This window comes from Coffea arabica, chromosome 3c (genome assembly GCF_036785885.1).
Source record: "Coffea arabica cultivar ET-39 chromosome 3c, Coffea Arabica ET-39 HiFi, whole genome shotgun sequence".
Taxonomy (NCBI): domain Eukaryota; kingdom Viridiplantae; phylum Streptophyta; class Magnoliopsida; order Gentianales; family Rubiaceae; genus Coffea; species Coffea arabica.
The window spans coordinates 899,813-919,249 of record NC_092314.1 but is presented as its reverse complement, the minus strand read 5'-3'; the positions used below and the strand labels follow the sequence as shown (position 1 = coordinate 919,249).

Here is a 19,437-nt window from a genome sequence, read left to right as displayed (position 1 = left end):
TTTATTCAACATGATGGAAAAGTACTTATTCCGCAAGTAAAAAACTTGTTCTGTACTTGCCAGCCAATAAATGCAAAAATAACAAATTGATCCTCAATTAATTGGAATATATTCTAAACCACAACTAATTGGTTAATATCTTCAGTTTATGCGTCAAGGGTTGGGTGTGCGTGTATCGATCGCTGGGTGTTGACCTTGTCAATTGGTTCCATCAAATATCTCAGTAGTGATCGCATTTGCCGTCCTGGGGAGACTCCAAAGTTTTCATTGGAGATAATACTAATCTATTTTCAGATGAGTTCACGCGGAGAAAGGATTTTTACTTGGAGACCATGCGATCCACGACCCGACCCAAGTCATTTTTTTTCATGGCATAGCTTCGACGAATCCAGCTTCCAACCCACCCATTGGATGATCATTTTGGCCTCAAATGGGCAATGTTGTTGTTAAATCCACGACAGGAACCCCATACCATCCAAATCATCCTTCAGGGATAGTCTATTGCTGTTTCGGGGAAGAAAAGGAAAATTTTGACGCTAACGATGCAGCAGCAGGTACGGCAATATCATTCAGAAAACTTGAAACGGCCATTCAATAACAATACAGTCACTGCATGTATGGTTCAATCAGTCGGAGGTTGTGTTTCTAACCCTCAAGTCAAGTCTTTGAGTAATTAGTAGGACTAGACCTGTTTATTTCATCTCTCATCGAAGGTTTTAAGACTCGTACGATTGGATGTCCAGAAAAATTCCCTCAAACTTTCATGTCCTGTCTTGAACGGTCTAGGACTCCAGATCACATGTTTGCTTGCCCGAAAACAGAAAAAAAAAAGAGCAGTAAAACAGAACCACCACACCTCGCGTCTGGACTTTTGTTAAGTGATTGAAAATATCCGATAATAGGGAGCAAATCTACCGTTAGATTCAGGAAATCGTAGCAAATCTACGCGTCCATCTGATAACAAGGGGGCGGCGGGCCACCACCAGTTCAAGGGCGAAGATGCTGCCCTTGGTAGTACAACCATCATATGTAATGTACCAGGTGAGTTTCATTTAATTTGGCTTGGTGGTGGGCTAAATGACGAGGCAACTTTCTTGCATTTTTTTTATTATTATTATTAGTGACTTGAAGATTTCTCTTTTATATATATATATATATATATTATTGTATGTTGTACTAGTAATAGTACTACTAAGTTACAGGACAATGCCACTGCTCATTTGGTCCGGTGGTCATCACTCTCTTTGGTGATGCTGGAGGTCAGGGTTCATCCCCTGCCTCTCACAAACTTGTCACCTTACGTGGTTGGTCTTCTGCTCCCACGGAATAGTTCGAGCGGTTTGCTCTCCCTCCTTAGGGTATGGCAACCTTCCTGACTTATCCAGGGTTCGAGTCCCGTTGTTAACGTGCTCAATGTGGAGTGGGGCCTTCTCTCTCGGATCGCGAGAAATTAGTCGGATTCCGTAAGGATTGACTCGAACACCCCCTGTATCGACAAAAAAAAAAAAAAAAAAAAAGTTACAGGACAATAATAATTGAGGACGTGAAGGTCCTCCTGCCTGCATGTTTTATGTCAAATCTAAATTAAAAAGCCATGGCAGAGGGCCGGAAAAATTTGAAGAGCCAAGAGACGTGTTCCTTTGATTCTGAGTTACGAGGCAATGAAGGACCCTCTAGTCTCTACTAATGAATATGATTTTTTTTTTCTTTTCAGGTTCGAGATATTAACTGGCGGGTGCCATGTGTCAAAGATGTGGCGGAGACATTTGAGACACGTAATCAGAACGTGGCCCGGATCAGGGGCTCACATTTGTGCAATCCTTGCTTCATTTGGTGTATGTTTGTACGCCTGTTGTTGCTGTTGTGATAATTCATTTAGATCCACGAATTGATAAATTCTAAGTTTACACCCAAATCATCGCGCGGTCACGGATAGCATGAGCGGTGACAATTATTGCCATGCGAAGACTCGCCTTTGCTACGACGTCAGCAGGTTCCCAGTCATCTTGGTCGTGGATAGATTGCCCTCCGGAGAATCAGAGTCGCTTTCGCTACGGCTCCCCCGTGGGTTGTCAGAATTTTAGTTTCACCCAAATGAATGCAAACTTTTTTTTTTTTTTTTGATAAGCAAATTAATTGAAACTTGGGAAAACTTGGAAGTTCGATCTTTAAATAGGTTTACATCATCTACGCCAGCCTATTGCTTCACATGTAATGTTGAGTCGGATTCCGCAAAATGTCAAGTTCGACAAGTCATAATCAAGTTAACTGAGTGAGGGTAAACTACTAAAGAAATCCCTCAAACTATTTCAATCGTGAACTTTTGACCCTTTATCGATTTCAAATCTCAAATTGGATCTTCAATTATAAAAAAAGCCTTACATTGCTATCCTTTCATTCATCTCCACTGTTAAACCTTCTTATTTATGGGTCTAATGGGTTGAAAGATTATATATATATATATTTTTTATTATTGTGGAGCCGATTTGAGATTTGAAATAAATTAAAAGCCAACCATTAGAGTTCTTTAAAAACTCCCTATATAATTTACCCAGTGGGTTAAGGCCCAAGTTTGAGTGAGTCGTAATCAAGTGAAAATGGATCAAGGGTCTCAGCTTTGTTTCCTTAGGAACCATTGGAATCTATATATGAAAGTTATTATTTCAATCAAATGTTTTTTCTTTCCCACTTGGCATTGCTAATTGGAGAGAATTAATGGGTCTTGAATCACTTGAATTTCACCCACATTAATTCCTACTTGGATTATATTATATATTTAAAAAATTATCTCTAATTTTAAAATAACTTTCAAAACCATTAATTTTCTAAAGTTAATATAAATGTAGTTACATTACCAGCTTACGACCAACCCCTTGTGCAGACTTTTTTTAATTTTCTCTGCCTTCATCTAAAACTGTTTCAAGTCGACGGCCACACTTCCGAAGCTGGCAGTATTTAGCAATCAGATAGCATTTCTACCTGGTAACTACGGTACCATCAGAGAGAGAGAGATGCTCATAACAAGTGTTGTACGCAATCAAGGAAGAATTTTCAAAACAAAGTTGTCTGTCCCTTTCCGCGGCAGGCATATAGCCTCCTATTTCTACTACAAATGAATCCACACAAGAGAGAGCAAATTTAAGTACAGTATCGGAACACAAACCAGACACCTATCCGACGAAGCAAATACACTTTTTGAGTGCTATGCAAAAAAATTTATCTCATCAAATGCACAAGATAAAAAAAAAAATGCACAAGATAAAAGGTACATGAATTTAACAGGCATGGGTTTGGAAACAAATTTCTTTTGGAACATCGCAACACATCCTCAAACTGAATGATTACCTCTAGCTGATCATTCGATGGTACACAAAACGAACGATTCTCTTTCCCTGTCAAATGCTATTCACAAAGGCATCTTAATTTTAATAAGACTCGCTTCATGTCCGAAACTATTTCTATCAATACAAAATTAGCCGTATAACATCAGCTCACCGAAGATCTACCACATCAAACTTCAAATTAGAATTCATATACACGTGCGAACAGTGCTCATATATGGGGCTTCCATCTTCAGCAGCCTCATGTGGATGAAAACCACGTTGCTGACAGTTGCGTATAACAGCCACACCACCCGGATCGGACAAATGAAAAATGCCATGAGGACTGCAATAAGTAATTGAATGAGACGAAATTAGGCTGACAAGAAACATGTCTATACAGAAATACTAGCAGACATACAGATACTGAAATGAAGGGGTTAAAATTTAAAAGTAACCCACATTAGCCAGCCAATGGAATATCAACTTTCAAGGTGCAATTAGGTCATTGTCAAAAGACTACGCTTGTCATCCCCCATCCTCAATTTATAATGGTACATGTTGGCTGTGCTTACTTTCATGACAGTTGCCACATAATTGATATGGACAATGACCAAAAAATGCCCTCAGAGCAACCTTTTGTTTCCACCAGATGAGTGGTATACCGGTCACTTTATACGTGAAAAATAGAGATTGGTAGTTTCAAAAACTTCAATCAGCCTATGAATGCATTTATGGAAGGACTTAAAGGTGTATATAGCTATACCTGGATGTGTCTGTCGGAGCCATAACAATTGCAATGGCTTCTGGTAGCATCACCTGTTATATGACAAAATGTGACTCAGCAAAGGAAATACAAGAGCATCTACTGCAAGAATAACACCAGAACTACAACAATCAAAAGTTGTTCGTAATAATGTCAAATAGCTGGAATATAATTGTTTACGATTTAGTTAACTGCCAACCTTTGAAAATATATCCTTTAAAGTGATTTCTTTTTTACTATCTTCAAAATAATTAACCTCCGCTACAAACTCCACAATCAAACAAGTTATCCACCACTCCAATTACACCAACCTATACTAATGGTGAAAACATCACTGGCTACAGGACAAAAAAACCAGATTCCAACAAAACATGTCAAGAAAGTGTGGTCGGAGGAAGAACACACCATGTTTGGTGGGATGAAAATATGAGTCGGAAAAATTACCCATGACAACGAAAAGTAGAATAATAAGCATGTATACGTGCAAACATTTTCCGGAAATGTTAAAAATAATGCAGTACCCACCCAGCATGTCTATAAAGCTAATGAACGAAATAAATGATTACAAAAATCAAATCAAAGTAGAAAGTACATGTATCACTATTTGTTCGACATTGCCAACAAAAAGCCAATAAATTTCAATAAAACAATGTGGAGAAAGTATAAATAACAAAATACTATTTCTGTTATTACCTGATATGAGTAATGTGTGTGAAGGTCAACCGATGACATGAAGCAGGTTTGAGATGGATGTGTCTGAAAATCAAGAAAGAATGGTTCAATGGATGAAAGTAAGATTGTAAACAAAATTCATACGAGGACCATTGCCTTTTACTTCCAATCTAAGTTGCTCCAAATAATCTGCTGCTCACACTCTTTAACATGGTTTTAAGGATTGAAACAAATGTTCAAAAAATCCAGTTCAAAATCTTTCTATTCATTAAACTCATCTCACTGAATAAAAATAACATTAAACAACGTCCTCAAATCACAACAGGCCCATTTCAACTGAGGACCAAAGTGTGATGCAGAAGATAAGCAAAATCAATGATGATGGGATCCAAAATTCTTCAAAGTTGTCAAGAACTTCCGATCCTAGTTAATGAGCACAGCACGATAGATCAGCTAACAAATAATGCCCATTAGAGCTATTTCCAGACTTACATGAATCCACCCAAGAGGGAAGAGAGAACACTTGTCTTGAACGTCAAAGATTTCTTCTTCATTCAATGTCTGACACTGAAATGAGAGAAACTTATTCAATAAGATCGATCATCAGTAATAAGTGAACTGATAATCATAGTTTCTGATCATGGGAAACAGAAGTCCTTGACATTTGACCCATCTAAAACATTAGCATAAAATAAAATATGCATACACAGACCCATGCATATGCCCGCTGTTACACTTTGAACCTAAGATGCATTGAGATATCAAGAGAAGATTCAACATTACAAGTTTGTCAGGTTCCCTATCTAGCTTGTAAAGATGTCAGCAGCAACATATGACAGTCACAATTCAAGTTGAAACAAAAAGGACTGACACAGCAACTTTTTTGTACATTTTCTTTTTCAAAATTTTCTTGCATGTTCCTCTTCCTCTATATCTTTTCTTTACCAGGAGAGTGGGCAAAGGGATAGTAGAGACAAAACAGTGCTATAAACAGCCTTAAATGGTTTTTTTTTACAGAAAATGGAGACATCTCTTACTGAATCCGAAGTTGATTCCTGCTTTGGGACGATAAGTGTTGTTATGTGGAACACCCTGTTTTTCTGCAATTAGATACCATGGAGAATACAACATTTACTTTTGGCTCATTGAGACATAATAGTTGACGAGAAAGGAAGAGACAACTACCAAAGTCCCTGCAAGAACTCCACATGTTTCCAAATTTCTTGATGTATTTTTTTGAGCCAATCTCAAGAAATCATCCATCATCTTCACCGGCTGCAACATAATGCAACAAAACAAGCATCCCATTCTTAGTGAACTAAATGTAAGCAACTCAGTAACTAATTAAAGATCAAACAACGCTTTATAGTAACATAACTACCCCAGTAATCTGTAGGGAGGTTTTGTCTGGGGGTTGGGGGGAGGTGGGGGAGGGGAGTTTGTTAATAGAAAATTAAGAGAAAACGACTCACAATATGCAGATGTTGATATGAGTTAGAACTGGCTGTCCCATCTGAAAAGGATTTTGCAGGTCCGGGTCTTGGATCTGCAACCTTTGAAGGAGATATGGGAAGATACTCGGGTTGCACCTGAGCAAGGACAGGAGGTGGAGATGGTTGTCTAACCAATGGAAAAATATCTCTCACTTCGTCATCAAATGGACGAGCGGACTCCTTGTCAAGAGATGACCATCTTCCATCATCTAGAGAGAGAACAGATGCCATAGCAGACTTTTCCACTTCCAGATCACCATCCCTTGATGTGACAATCTCATATTTTCCATCCTGATCCAGGCTAGAACAATGCATAGAAACATTTTGAAATGTTACAGGTTCTGACAGAAGAAAGACATCACACAGAACAATGCCATGATTGATTAAGCAGGAAAGAAAAAGAAAAACCCTCAGGCACAATCATATGATTAATAATTTGTATTCACAGAAATACAGCAGACTTGCAGGGCCAACACGGAACAATCAGGAATATATAGGTTCCTGACCTTGAGACTTCATTTGAAGCTAAATCTGTGTTAATTGGATAGTTGACCTGCATACAACAAAAACCAACTACTTTATTCATGCCCAAAAGTTTTCGCAAATAAGGTACTACATGATGAAGTTTACCTTTATCTCAGTGGTAGATCCTAGCCACTGACCATGAAGACCATTTGGTCCTAAAAAGGAGTGTCTAGACAATGTTTCTTGCTTTGGAAGAGGTAAACTGAGATTTCTGTACGTTTATCAGAGAATCACCCATTGTTAGATATATGTAAATGGACCGTGATTCTTCAATATCAACATGTACAAACATCTTTAATTTGGCTATTGCTGTTATTATGCTGAAAAGCAAACTTGAAGTAAAACAGAAAACGTCAAATGAGAAGGCACAAACTTCAATATGTGAGACATCCAAGACAAAGGCAGGGATCAATAAATCTCTCAGGGCTACTTTATTCGACTATTGTCCTCAAGAAATATTTTGCACATATTCTAAAGTTCAGATAAGCTGCACATCAAAATACAGACCAGAGACAATACTATTACCTGTAGCCAATGACAATAGTTCATCTAGAAAGCAACACATATCAAGACTAACAAGAGGGAGAACATAACTAATATTCAGCTGAATTATAAGAGGGATGAGCCAAAAATGCCCACCTTTAACAGATTCAATTAAACACCTTAAATCATGAATACTCACAGCTTCTGGAAATGCTTATCAATTGGACTCGTTGATGGAACTAGACTGTAGTTATCATTCCTTTTCCATGAAGACTGAGCTGTGCAAGCCTGCTGTAGTTGGGAAAAACATAAATAAAGAAGGTCCATATGGCAGAAATATAAGGACAAAATCCAACAACGAAAAGAATCAATGAAATGAAAGACATTTGTCCAAAAGAAATCTTAACATACGAGAAACATATACAAACATACGTATGAGAAGAAGTATGCATTTCCAACTGACTATAAAAAGTAGAGGGGAAGCCAAAAGGAAAAGAAGAAGAAGAAGTCATTTACTTTAAAAAAAAAAGGAAAAAAAAAAAACCATAGTCCAAGAATGAAATGGAAGAAGAACATATAGCCGCTAGTACAAGGAAAAAGCCTCCTGGTGAATCCTAGAGAATATCATCGAACCACTGAAATGTGGTCTCAGATAGGTGCTACACGAGAGATGTCAAAGTCCAGCCAGAAACAAAAACTTGAGATGGTTTCGGAAAAATAGCACTAAAAACATATGCACAACCATCCTACTGAAAACTAGTGAACAGAATCAGAAGCAGTACCCTTTGATTGTCGTAGCTTAAAGATGCTCTATTGTTTGCAGTTGGCCATTCTTGAAAGGATGCTGATGCAGATGGAGCCCTTTTCTCTCCATCATGTAAAGAAGGTTCATCTTTCACCTCAACTCTTCCTCTATCATGCAACTGCCGTTGTGCTTCCGGTTTTAAGGCCTCCAGCTCATCTAGCACACTTGATAATTTCTACAACAGAACCAGCATCAAACAATATGCCACACCTTTACACACAAAGGCTCACCAGTATGCAGTATCTACAGTAATGCAATAACATCAGACAAACCTTTCTAAAAGACGTTCTTTCTTTAGGATACAAAGCCTGGTAATCGCGATGGAACGGTATAGTCTCAGAAACCAAACTGCCAAACAATCAACAAAAAGTTCGTTGAAGTAATAATTAAAAAAAAATGCATTAGTGTATTACAAAATATTTTCTTGTGGCAGCATTATTCTTTGTCTGTACCTGGAATATCTAAGAAGTATTATATACAAGTCGATAATATTCTTCTCCTCCCGATAAATGTTAGCCTGCCATAAAAGACCCAATATTTTCATAAATCATAAACAGACAATTTTGTACAAAGCAAGTGATCACTTTAAGTTAATCAAAATCGCCCATACAAACTCATAAACCCTGATTAAGAATTGAAATGACCGTAAACAGTAACTAATCAACTACAAATCCTTAAATAACATGATACAATCATAACATAAATGATTTGGGGAAATCATTTTCACGTAAATTGGGGGCAAAAAAATATTTATTGGCAAGGAGAAATGGATGACCTGTTTGAGGAGATTATCGGCAATTCGGTAGTAATTACGGAGAGGAATTCGATTATCGACGTCAACTTTGCGCGCCATGGCGCTGATATTAATCGTCGATTTGTTCGCCGGCCGCCTCATTATCCAACGACGATGGGGAACCACCGGGGAAGGGAAAATGTTCTGCTCCTACTGCAATGCGACGTCGTTCCCCAGTTGGAAATGTTAGGCGAGTTTTCCCGAACGTGGAGCCTGTTGAGAAGTGAACGCAAAGGTTTGACCAAAAACTGGGTCGTTTTTATAGAAGAGGACGACAGTAAAGCTTTTAATGTCGACAGAGTGTCTTCTCCCCTAAGGATACCGCTTATTTTGAAGGACCCGAATTCCGAACTGGACCTTCTAATTGGGGCAGGAGCGAATTGCAGAGTAATATGGACTCTCTCTTTTTTTTTTTTTTTTTTTTCAAAGGGTGGTGGTCGGAAAAATGAACTAATACTGCACGATTGAGTTGTCAACTGATCAAGTCAAAGGTCACGATACATAATTGGATAATAACATTCCACTCCATTAACGATAACTTGATATTTGCATTTTTAAAAAAAAAAAATTAATTGAGATGCTATAATAATTAAGCCAAAAATAACAATTTCAAACTCATTAAGAGGGTTTACTATTTTTTCATAAAATGTAGAAAAATTAATTGTCTCACTAATTTTAGTTTTATACAAAATTTAGACCTCTTTCACAATTCACAATAAATATAAAAGTTTTTCTTCTTTCTTTTTTCCATTTATATTATTTACGCTTTTAAATTAGAATTTCGCTTATCGTCATTCAAATTACGGTGCTACTAGTTACTTAAATTGAAAATATATAACTAATGTTAGGGATATGTTTTCTGTTCTCTGTTAATTAATATCTATGCAAAATATGAGTTACACATACTTTCTTTGCACTAATGTATCATATGTTAAGACATCTAATGTTGTATCAGTAGATAAATTAAAGTAGACATCTAAGGATTGTTCAGTAGCGGAGGCAAATTAAACTGCTGTTTGATTATAAATCTAGGGGAAGCTGAATGACTAATAAAGCCTAACAGATAACAGCTATTTCGAAGGAACATCAGACAACAGTTAAAGTTTTGAGTACCCAGACAGATCCCACGTTCCTTTCTCTGTGATTTACATTCATGCAGATGTAAAGGTTTGCCCGAAGTAAGAAAGTGACAATGGAATTGATAAACGGACTAGTGGAATTCAATACCTGAACTGATATCAAGTGCAAAAACATTTTTACAGGACCTATTCCATCTGGATGTAATGGACAACAACAACAGAATCTACAAATTGGTAGACAGCAGAAAGTGCCAACGGATGTAATGGACAACAACAACAACAACAACAGAATTTTTTTTTTCCTTTTAAACTGAAAACTACGAAAATTTATTGCGGGATGCGAGCAAAGAAACATATAGAAGCTCATTCCAGGAATCTGGAATCCCAGGAAGGCACCAGTGGCTGCAGTCTTGTATCATCCCAGGCCTCCTAATTGCTTCTGGCTGGCTGAATATAGAAGGATGGCCATCCTTTCTGTAGTCTGTCATTTTTGTAATGTTCAGGAGGAATACTGGGGTCTTCATCTCTGATATCACCGATTCGAGGATGGTCATCATCCATGGATGTGGAGAAAGATAGGTGTCGCTTGTTATTGGTACCGTCTCGCCTTCACAGCTTCCTCCTGAATTCCATTGACCACCTCTGCGCAATTTGAACCATTGAACAACAATGCTAAATCAGGCTACGAAAATTTGCACGCCAGCACAGAGAATCTACAATTAATTGAAAAGGCCAAGCCCCGAATCAAATTCTAGAAAACCAGTCTCGATTTGTCGGGCCAACCAAAGACCTGGTTCGGACTCTGAACTTCAGAGTTCATGCTAGAAACACATTACAGTTTTGCACACACAGAAAATAGCTTGGTGGGATAGTATTACTTGAAGTGGGAAGCAGAGTATCCGCGGAAAAAGACCGTTGTTTGACTGCTGTTAATATTGGAATCGACCCAACGAGCCCATGTCTTCAGGGCCTTAGTAAATGCATCTGTTACTCCTAATGTGTTGTAGACGCGGTTGCCTTCCTGGAAATAGTTATTCCTGAACTAACAACATAGACTTGATCAGGAAAATGCTTTCTTTGAAGAACTCAAGTAAATGTGGCAAAACCATGATATGTGCGTCAAAAATGTTTCTCAGGGTTGGAACTTCACTCTTGTCAAGTAGCACAAAAAGATTAAAGCTTTATTTACCCTTTAGATGTCTTGTGGTGAGTCCACCAGTGGCCTGTATTGAAGATAATGATATCAGCGTCATGATACTTGGTCGAGGAAGCCTGAATCATGTCCAATCTCAATGTTTCTCTCCGCATTCCAGCCTTAGTAGTGAGTTTCCATTCTTGAACTAGGAATGGGGATTTAATGAAGTCCACTGACAAATTAAAATCCTACATCAACCGAAGAATAGTACTCCAACATATCAGTCAACAATTAACACCATCGAGAAAGATTTCTGTTGAATCTAATTTCAAAAATCTTATTTCCATTGAGAGAGATTTAACCTGGAACTTGAAGGAATAAAATCCTTCTGTCCTGAATTCGCGGCGACCCGAAACTTCATACACATTGCTGGTATTGCCCAATGATCCTCTTAGAGCACAGACCAATGATTCCCACATGTTTCTGTTCAGCGAGTCCCCTACAAACACCAGTCTCTTTCCACTCAACATTTTCAGCATTTTCAATCCATCCAACCTGAACATAAAGCAGAACAGAAAAAAGAAACCAGAATCTCACAAAATCAAACGAAACCTATATGAAAACGCGAACATTTTGAACTCAGTCCTAAAGAAACAAACGGGGGAAAACGCACAAAAAATAGAACCTTGGAATCTCACAGCCATGGGGTTTCCACCTGAGCCTAAGATAATCTGAATCGGGCCTGCCATTCTTGAAACAATTGAAGGCATCATCAATGAAAGGACAAGATCCTGGTCTATAGAGCGGCTCAGAATCATCCAGAATCCAGTTCCCATCAAAGATATCACAAGAACTGATGATGTTTTCATGAGTTGCCACGGTTTCATGCATTCTTGAAGTTTCATTGCTCTTATTGACAGCAGAAAACGTGACAGCATCAGTGCAAGTTCTTGGAGGCTGTGAAATGAAATGGGGTTCACCGGGAACAATTGAGGATAAAGAAGAGATGTAATTTGAGCCGGGGTGAAGATGAGAAAGGAGATTTTTGGAAGTTACAGCAGGGGATTTGTTGGATAGGGGTGAGAAGAAGATGATGGCAAGAACTAGAGTTAAAAACAGAGTGAAAAGCCCTTTCGTTCTGGATTTTGGCAGTGATTGACCGAAGTTTCTTGAGAAATCGAAGAACAAGTTCTTGAACGAATCCATTGCAGAGTTGAGAAACGAAAAATTTTGACGAAGCAGAGACCAGAGATGGCATTGCGCGCTCTGTTTCTGAGGGTGGGAGTGGCGGTTATACTCGATCGCGTCCAGGAGGGAGTTGTGTTGAGGAGGGAAATGCCGCGTGCTCTTTGTTGTTTAATTTACGATTTTGACCTCATCTTCTACTTGGGTGAAATGGGAAAACAACTACGCATAAAATTGGTAATCCGATGGTTTAACAATCAGTTAATCTGCTCTTACTCTGTTTTTCGTTTTTTTTTTTTTTCCCACTTATCCATCATTGCATTACCTCAAATCAATTAGAGTAATAGATAGAATCTTCGGTTCAACCTTTCTTCCGTGTTAAGAACTAAACGTATTACCAACACCAACTAGATCGAGATTCATTGTCAACTAAAATTGTCAGCTTGTTTTTTCACAAGAGGAAAACATAAGAACAACCAAACACTGATCTTAACTCCTTCAAGTTGTGTACGAAATATAAAATTTCCTTCAAATTTACATATGCTAAGGCTTTTGCTGGACAAACAGTGCAATAGAAATCGAGTTGACCTTTGCTTGACCCACAATATACATTCATATTTCACAGTCCTTATTTTTCCTCATGGAATTATCAGTACAAAAACAGACGAAACATTTGAAATGGTTGGATTGCTTATATAGACGACAACATAATTTTCACGGGCATAATTCGACCACAGCAAGATGGCCAAATATGCAGATCAATTCGCGCCAGACAATCACTACTGTATATGCTCGCCCTTGAAAAAGAAAAAAAAAAAAAAAAAAGCCATGCATCAGAGCATTAAACGACGTGTCATTATGATCAAAACAAGGCCAGAAAGAAAAAGACTGAAATTAGTCCTGTGCCCATTGCTATGTTCCTCCTGGATCCGCTCAGCTACATTAAAGTCACCTGTGGAAAACAGAACTTTCTCATGAATTAGAAGAAAATACTCGAATAGATAAGTTATGTAGCTCGGTTCTCATTTGTCAATGATCAAGGGTCTTGTTTTTCGTTTAGGAGCCAGGATTTCATTCTCACCCTGCGAGAAGACTAAACGAGAAAACGCGTAATCGGACAAGCTATTTACCTCTTTTAGAGCCATAGCTACATCCGGATTTGATTGTCTCTCTCACATCACTTATGGTGGCCTGATTGTAGAACTTGAACTGCAAGAGTACACCTTCGATGCAGTTAAGAACAAGGTGCGTCTCAGAGACACAAGGTCCATTGCAGTACTGGTCTGTGTATTCTGCTGGCACGTTAAGGTCTCCACTCGAGGACAATCTATAAGCTTCACTGCAGCTGCTGTAAATCTGTAGTTTGTTCGACCAGACAATAACGTTAGTCTGCTAAAGAGTTGCATGATCTCAATTCTCAAAGGCTAGGATGTCCTGATACATGATAATCTAAATGCCTCTTGCAGGAAAATGTAAATCTTGATTTTACTACATGAGTTGATGGGCAACTTTACTTGCTTTTCATCGAAACAAAGCAGGGCTTCATTGACAACATGATCCGGATCCTTATCCACGTTTCCTGCTTGGGGGTAACCTTGATTTGCACCTACTTGTCCGGGCAAATATTCATTTGCAAGTACTCCTGCAGCAGCTGTTTCTGAAGGAGTCCCTTGTGATTTGCCTGCAAAGGTTGCAATGAATCATAAGAAGCTGTGAAAAAGCCAAAGAAACATGACAACGGTTTCAAACACAAACCAAATTTTCCAAGAGAAATAAGGATATAAAACGCAGCCAGAGCTAAACGCGAATGCCTCAAGGCAAATGAGAAGGCCATTGCAGAAACCTGTATTTTTTTCAAGTGAAAAGTCACGTTTATGTTAATAATAGCCTAAGCATGCACATGCGGGCTTAATATATAGCTTTATTGGAAATTTTCAACTTGCAAATTTCAAACCAACCGACTGTTTGTTAGAAGTTCAAGAACTGCCTGCATTATATATGGCTTGTGAAAAAAGGAAATGGGGGGAAAATATAAAACCCTCGTTTACAGACGAGCTGGAAATCTGGTTTTTGCTTGTATAAATGTAAAATGGTGGTGTAAAGACTTGCGTAATTGACAATTATAGAGAAATTTGGCTAGCACCAGAAAGCAGTGATCTAGAAGGTTAAAATTTGTGTGGCGGGCTATTAAAATATTCACCTTTTATAGGTGCTACCAAACAAGCTTGACATAGAAGGGTATAACTTTGATGTGCTATAACGTAATGCACCAAATACAATGAGGAAAATGTAAATGTGCTAGGTAATCTGTTCTCCAGATTTGGATAAAGAATGAAGGAAGCTGGCCAGAGATGACTAAAGAAGAGGCAGTTGAACGGCTAAACCACAACCGAGAATTTTAGCCATCAGAAAGCAAACCCTGAAGGCATTACCCATACGTACACTTCAAGTAAAGTAAAATTAAAAAATCTCCCCGTTCCGATACGAAAGAGCAGAACAAAGTCTACAAATGCACTTTTTGCTGCCATTAAATAAGAAAAACTCAGCTGCCACTGAACTGTTGGTCGGATCATATTTTGACCATTAAATTATTTTTTGTCAGCAATTGGCCACTAAACAACATGATCAGTAAACCCGTGACTATTTGGTCGATAATTACTCTTAATCTGTGAAATTAGCAGTTAATCTGTGAAATAGGGTCGTGTAATCGCCGGACAAAATTACCCCCATGCTTTGTCACGCGTACTACTAATTTCATAAATTTAGAGCAATTATCAACCAAATGATCATGAGTTTATTAATTAAGTTGTTTAATGACCAATTATTGACGAAAAATAGTTTGATGGCCAAAACATGATCCGACCAGTAATTTAGTGACCGTTGAAGTTTTTTGCCCAACAAGAAAATTGTTCAAAGGGAAGCAATGCATCAAGTGAAGCTGAAATGAGCAAAAATATGTAATTTGCTCCACGTTTCTATTGCTGTTAAAAATCATAGAAGAACGAGTGCCAAGCTAATAAGAAACCATAATTTCCATTTAACAACCCACAAGGATAATTACCGGATTACAATACCGTTCAACATTGAGAAAAGTAGGAGGTAGCACGTTTGCTGTCTGTGTTAAGTACTTGCATAGAGACTCAGAAATGTCAACAAGCAGCAGATAACAATTGCCGATCAAGATCAAGAAATGAGATTGTGCAAATCTAAAAGCAATTAACAAGGTACAGACAAGCCCAATAATGAGAGTTACCTTAGCTATCATGTCTTCAACAATATCCAAGCAACTAGCATTCAAAAAATGTACTTGAAACACAACAAAAATCTAAAGAAAAAAACATTTTCAGTGTATTTTCACTTTATTCCATTGTATAATAATTTGCATTATACCAAAGAAAAATTGTTACAACGTGGGGACCCCCAGCAAGAGATCCTCGTCCTGTGGGTTACTAATGTAAAAATATAGCCCTGTTTGGGGGTTCATGTACAGCGAGCTAGTTGCAAAACCGGAGTAGCCACAGTTAACTGGAAGAAGAGTATTCCGACATATTTCTTGAAGCCTTCAAGACAATTTGTGCATCATGCCAGGATGTACAGCTCAAGTGTTACAAATGATAATCCTGCCACACTCCCTGGCACAGTCATGGAAAGGATGGAAGCAACTGCCATTTCTTTCTATGGACATTTACTATGTACTTCGCCAAAATCACCTGTCCTTGTTTGATTTGGAGATCATATGAACAAGCTCTCATAAATGAAGCAGGAAATAAGCCACATTCGAGGAATCAACTCTTGTTTCCTAGCTTCCTTTTTCCCTGCTATCAGACCAATAAAAGGATTCATCAGCTATTTGTTCTGTCCAATCCCTTTTCTGCATAAAATAAAATGAAAAGAAACGCACTAAACCACAATGGCTGTCAACTTCGAAGTAGTTTCTCCTTAGATTATCTCAATATTTACAAAATGCATGCTCTCTCTCTCTCTCTCACACACACACAAAACAGTGCCTCGAGGTACAAAATGAACTTGAAACTAATGATAAAATTATCACCACATTATTCAACAAGGTTGTGAGTTCACTCTTTTGGATGTTTTAAGCTAGAAAAGGCCTCCCAAAAACCATAACCCAAGAGCTCATAAATGCAAATAACTTTGTTAAACAACAATAAGATGAAATTCAAAAAATGAAAGGCGAAGGCAGTAACAGAAACAACTCACCCCATTAATGCACTAAACCACATGATTCCTGATTTATTGGAAGCCTGGATCAGAATGTTATCCTCAGGTCATCTCAAGGCATGTTGCATACAGCAGAAGACCTCATGAATCAGTACAATGCGGAGTACACCAGTTTAAAACCATACTAGAAAACACTGATGGGCTTTAATGGCATACCTCTCTCCCTGTAGTCATTATAGATGTTTTGCGCTTCGTGAAATTTAGCTTTCTTAACCAAAATTTGAATAAATGAGTTACATGTATATGCATCAGGGACACATCCATTAGCCTCCATACAGTGAAACAACCTTATTGCTTCATCAAATCTTCCTAACTCACACAAGGTCCTTATAAAAGCTGTGTATGTAAAATTATCAGGACTCAAATCCAATGCTAACATGCTTAAAAGCAGTCTTTGCGCCTTCTCAATCTCATTATTTCTGCAAAAACGTTGAATTAGAGCATTAAATGAGAAAACGTCAGGCCTTATCCCATCAATTTGCATTTGTCTCAACAGATTCACAGCTTTAGAGACATCTCCAGTGACACATAACCAGCGGATTAATATATTGTATGTGTGTGCATTTGGGGTGACTCCCCACTCCACCATTTCCGTTAAACAATCAAAAGCATCCTCAATTTGGTGTGCTCTACAAAGTCCATCAATCACTGAACTAAAAGTGTAGATATCAGGTCTGAATCCATACTCTAAGACCATTACAAGCAGTTCTTGTGCCTTTACTATATTCCCAGCCTTGTAGTGTGCATTAATGAGAGTATTGAAAGTAACAAGATTAGGGCGAATACCTCTGTTATGCATCTTTGAAAAAGCTTCTGAAGCAAGTCCAATCATTTTTGCCTTGCAGAAGCAGTCAATCAGCATATTATATGAATTTACATTCCTCACAAGCCCATCATGGAGCATCTGCTTCAGGTATTGATAACCTTTTTCTTCTCGTCCTGAGCTGAACAATACCTCAATAATAAGCAGATACGTTCTTAACCCCACCTTTGTACCCAGTTCAGTAAATTTATCTAACAACTGGCAAGTCTCCTCAAGATCCAATCCCTTAATCAAACAAGTCATTGTAACATCAAATGTTGAACTATCGACAGCATAACCCCTTTGACAACATTTTCTAAGAAATGCAGCAGCCTCCCTTGGCAAAAAACTATCAGAAAGGCAGCATAGCATCGCATCACAAGCAACTTTAGGCAAATTAAGCTCTCTGTCCACCCATCTTGACAATAACTTAAAGGCTTCAGATGGGGATAAACATCTAAACAATCCATTAACTAAGGACCTATAAGTAGCAGTATTTGGGGTCACATTCTTTTCCTTCATTTTTTCTAGAAAGGCAAATGCCTCATCTACACGTTTAGCAGTACAAAACCCATCAATTAGGATTGTATATGTAAACACATTGGGTGCAAATCCCATTCCCTCCATTTGCTTCAACAAACGAAGTGCCTCATCAACTAAGCCAACCTTACAAACTCCATGAATGAGAATATTATACGTAAACCTATCAGGAAAACATTTATCCACCTGCATTTGCTGAAACTTCAGGTAAGCCAGGTCAAGTGAATTAGCCTTCACTAAAGCGTCAATGACTGCATTGTATAACCTAGTGCTAGGACTGAGACCCAAATATGATATCTGCTCATAAACTTCAGCGCAATACTTCGCTAGCCCTAACCTCCCCCAGCTGCCAATCAGAACACAAAGCAAATCCTCAGTAATTCTAGAACCAGAATTTCTAATATCCTGAACCAGTTCAGCTGACAACAAAACTGGACCTTTCCTATAAAGGGTATTACTCAAAACACCCCGAATCGACTGATTCTTGCCGAATGAAGGGTTAATACTCAAAACCCAGATATAAAATCGCAGAGGGAGTAAAGGGTTTTCTTGATTTTGCAAAATACTAATGATTGACTGGCAGTTCAAATTCACTCTCCGGGCCTTAAACTCTTGTCCCAGCAATATATACCAATCTTTTCTCGACAGAATGTGAGTAAAGTACTGGTGATCAATAGGCTTCGAATGCAATCTGGGATTTTGTTTAGGAACCGCAGCAGAAGTAATTGAAATTGGATTCAAGTTAGGATCTTTGAAATTTTTACCTGTTGGAGAGGCGGCAGGGTTTCGAGCAAACGGAGATGTTAAAGACTTGACCTTTGCGGACTTTTGAACTCTTAGTTTCGTCTGGCAATGTTGTTCCGTCTCAAAAGGTGAAGCCCTGGAAGCCAATGAACAAAACCTTCTCATAGTCTCTCATTCCATCAGTACCTCTAGAGGAAAGCTGCCTTTACGTTTTCCATTTGATGGAATGGAACCCGCCTCACAGGAGTAAGATGTTAATTTTATCTTTTCTACTCTTTTTTTTTTTTTTTTTTAATCTTCCCGTTCAAGAGAAGCCAGTTTATTTAAGGACACTGGACATATTCATAGTAATTTGTGCAAAAATTGTGGAAAGAGCACGTTTGGGTATCTAAAGAGCATATGTGGAGATCATCTAGCAAAATGTACTGGCAATAGTCCAAAATTGTATAAATCTATATGAACTAATATTATATAAAAGTAAAAGGTAGGAGATAGAAAGAAAAGAATTTGAATTAAAAAACCAAAACATTATATACTATGTGAAATAACAAGAAGTTGAATTATTGGTTGCTTAAGTAGCAAAACGATTTTTTGTTGATTAAGTTAAGGAGACTTGTATATATAATAAATTGGACAATTCCAATTTTAGTATGATTATATTTGCTATTTTTACAAACCTTTAATTCGTTCATTATAGTTTGCATATGTTTGATGTGAAGCTGGTGCTAATTATGTTTCCACTTAACCATTAGTTGTGGGAGCTACTGTTCAGAAAGTTGAACTCTCATTCAATCTAGTTGGTTGACAGCAGGAGTGCTATCGAGCCAAACTGCTGGTAAGTAGCTTGCGAGCGGGT

General features: G+C 38.1%; 3 protein-coding genes and 1 long non-coding RNA gene across 8 annotated transcripts; 1 reads left to right on the top strand and 3 right to left on the bottom strand.

The window, feature by feature from the left end:
- Positions 1-46: 46 nt before the first annotated feature.
- Positions 47-2,165, top strand: LOC140037486 (uncharacterized). 2 transcript variants are annotated; one of them, XR_011841365.1, is made up of 2 exons: positions 47-1,041; positions 1,715-2,165. It is a non-coding gene; the product is annotated as an uncharacterized lncRNA (long non-coding RNA). The 2 variants fall into 2 exon arrangements; XR_011841364.1 differs by having other exon boundaries at positions 47-1,463.
- Positions 2,166-3,250: 1,085 nt separating this feature from the next.
- Positions 3,251-9,214, bottom strand: LOC113733902 (AMSH-like ubiquitin thioesterase 3). Of its 2 annotated transcripts, none has more exons than XM_027260129.2 (14): positions 8,840-9,214; positions 8,517-8,581; positions 8,337-8,412; positions 8,042-8,239; positions 7,459-7,547; positions 6,882-6,987; positions 6,758-6,804; positions 6,231-6,552; positions 5,944-6,033; positions 5,796-5,858; positions 5,251-5,325; positions 4,780-4,842; positions 4,087-4,139; positions 3,251-3,666 (listed from the first exon to the last, which is right to left on the bottom strand). In XM_027260129.2, exons 1-14 carry the CDS (start codon positions 8,957-8,959, stop codon positions 3,492-3,494), a joined length of 1,542 nt encoding a protein of 513 aa, XP_027115930.1. In that variant the 5' UTR covers positions 8,960-9,214; the 3' UTR covers positions 3,251-3,491. The 2 variants fall into 2 exon arrangements, with proteins under 2 accessions (XP_027115930.1, XP_027115929.1); XM_027260128.2 differs by having other exon boundaries at positions 7,459-7,550; positions 8,840-9,107.
- An 881-nt stretch (positions 9,215-10,095) lies between these two features.
- Positions 10,096-14,324, bottom strand: LOC113733900 (protein trichome birefringence-like 4). Of its 2 annotated transcripts, none has more exons than XM_027260125.2 (8): positions 14,012-14,324; positions 13,771-13,937; positions 13,387-13,612; positions 11,757-13,208; positions 11,434-11,626; positions 11,126-11,319; positions 10,815-10,973; positions 10,096-10,578 (listed from the first exon to the last, which is right to left on the bottom strand). In XM_027260125.2, the coding sequence occupies exons 4-8, from the start codon at positions 12,275-12,277 to the stop codon at positions 10,254-10,256; spliced, it is 1,392 nt and encodes a 463-aa protein (XP_027115926.1). In that variant the 5' UTR covers positions 12,278-13,208; positions 13,387-13,612; positions 13,771-13,937; positions 14,012-14,324; the 3' UTR covers positions 10,096-10,253. The 2 variants fall into 2 exon arrangements, with proteins under 2 accessions (XP_027115926.1, XP_071937763.1); XM_072081662.1 differs by having other exon boundaries at positions 13,775-13,937.
- Positions 14,325-15,582: 1,258 nt separating this feature from the next.
- On the bottom strand, positions 15,583-18,943 carry LOC113733899 (uncharacterized). 2 transcript variants are annotated; one of them, XM_027260123.2, is made up of 2 exons: positions 16,475-18,943; positions 15,583-16,074 (listed from the first exon to the last, which is right to left on the bottom strand). In XM_027260123.2, the coding sequence occupies exon 1, from the start codon at positions 18,744-18,746 to the stop codon at positions 16,620-16,622; it is 2,127 nt and encodes a 708-aa protein (XP_027115924.2). In that variant the 5' UTR covers positions 18,747-18,943; the 3' UTR covers positions 15,583-16,074; positions 16,475-16,619. The 2 variants fall into 2 exon arrangements, with proteins under 2 accessions (XP_027115924.2, XP_027115923.2); XM_027260122.2 differs by having other exon boundaries at positions 15,583-16,071.
- Between the last annotated feature and the right edge of the window lie 494 nt (positions 18,944-19,437).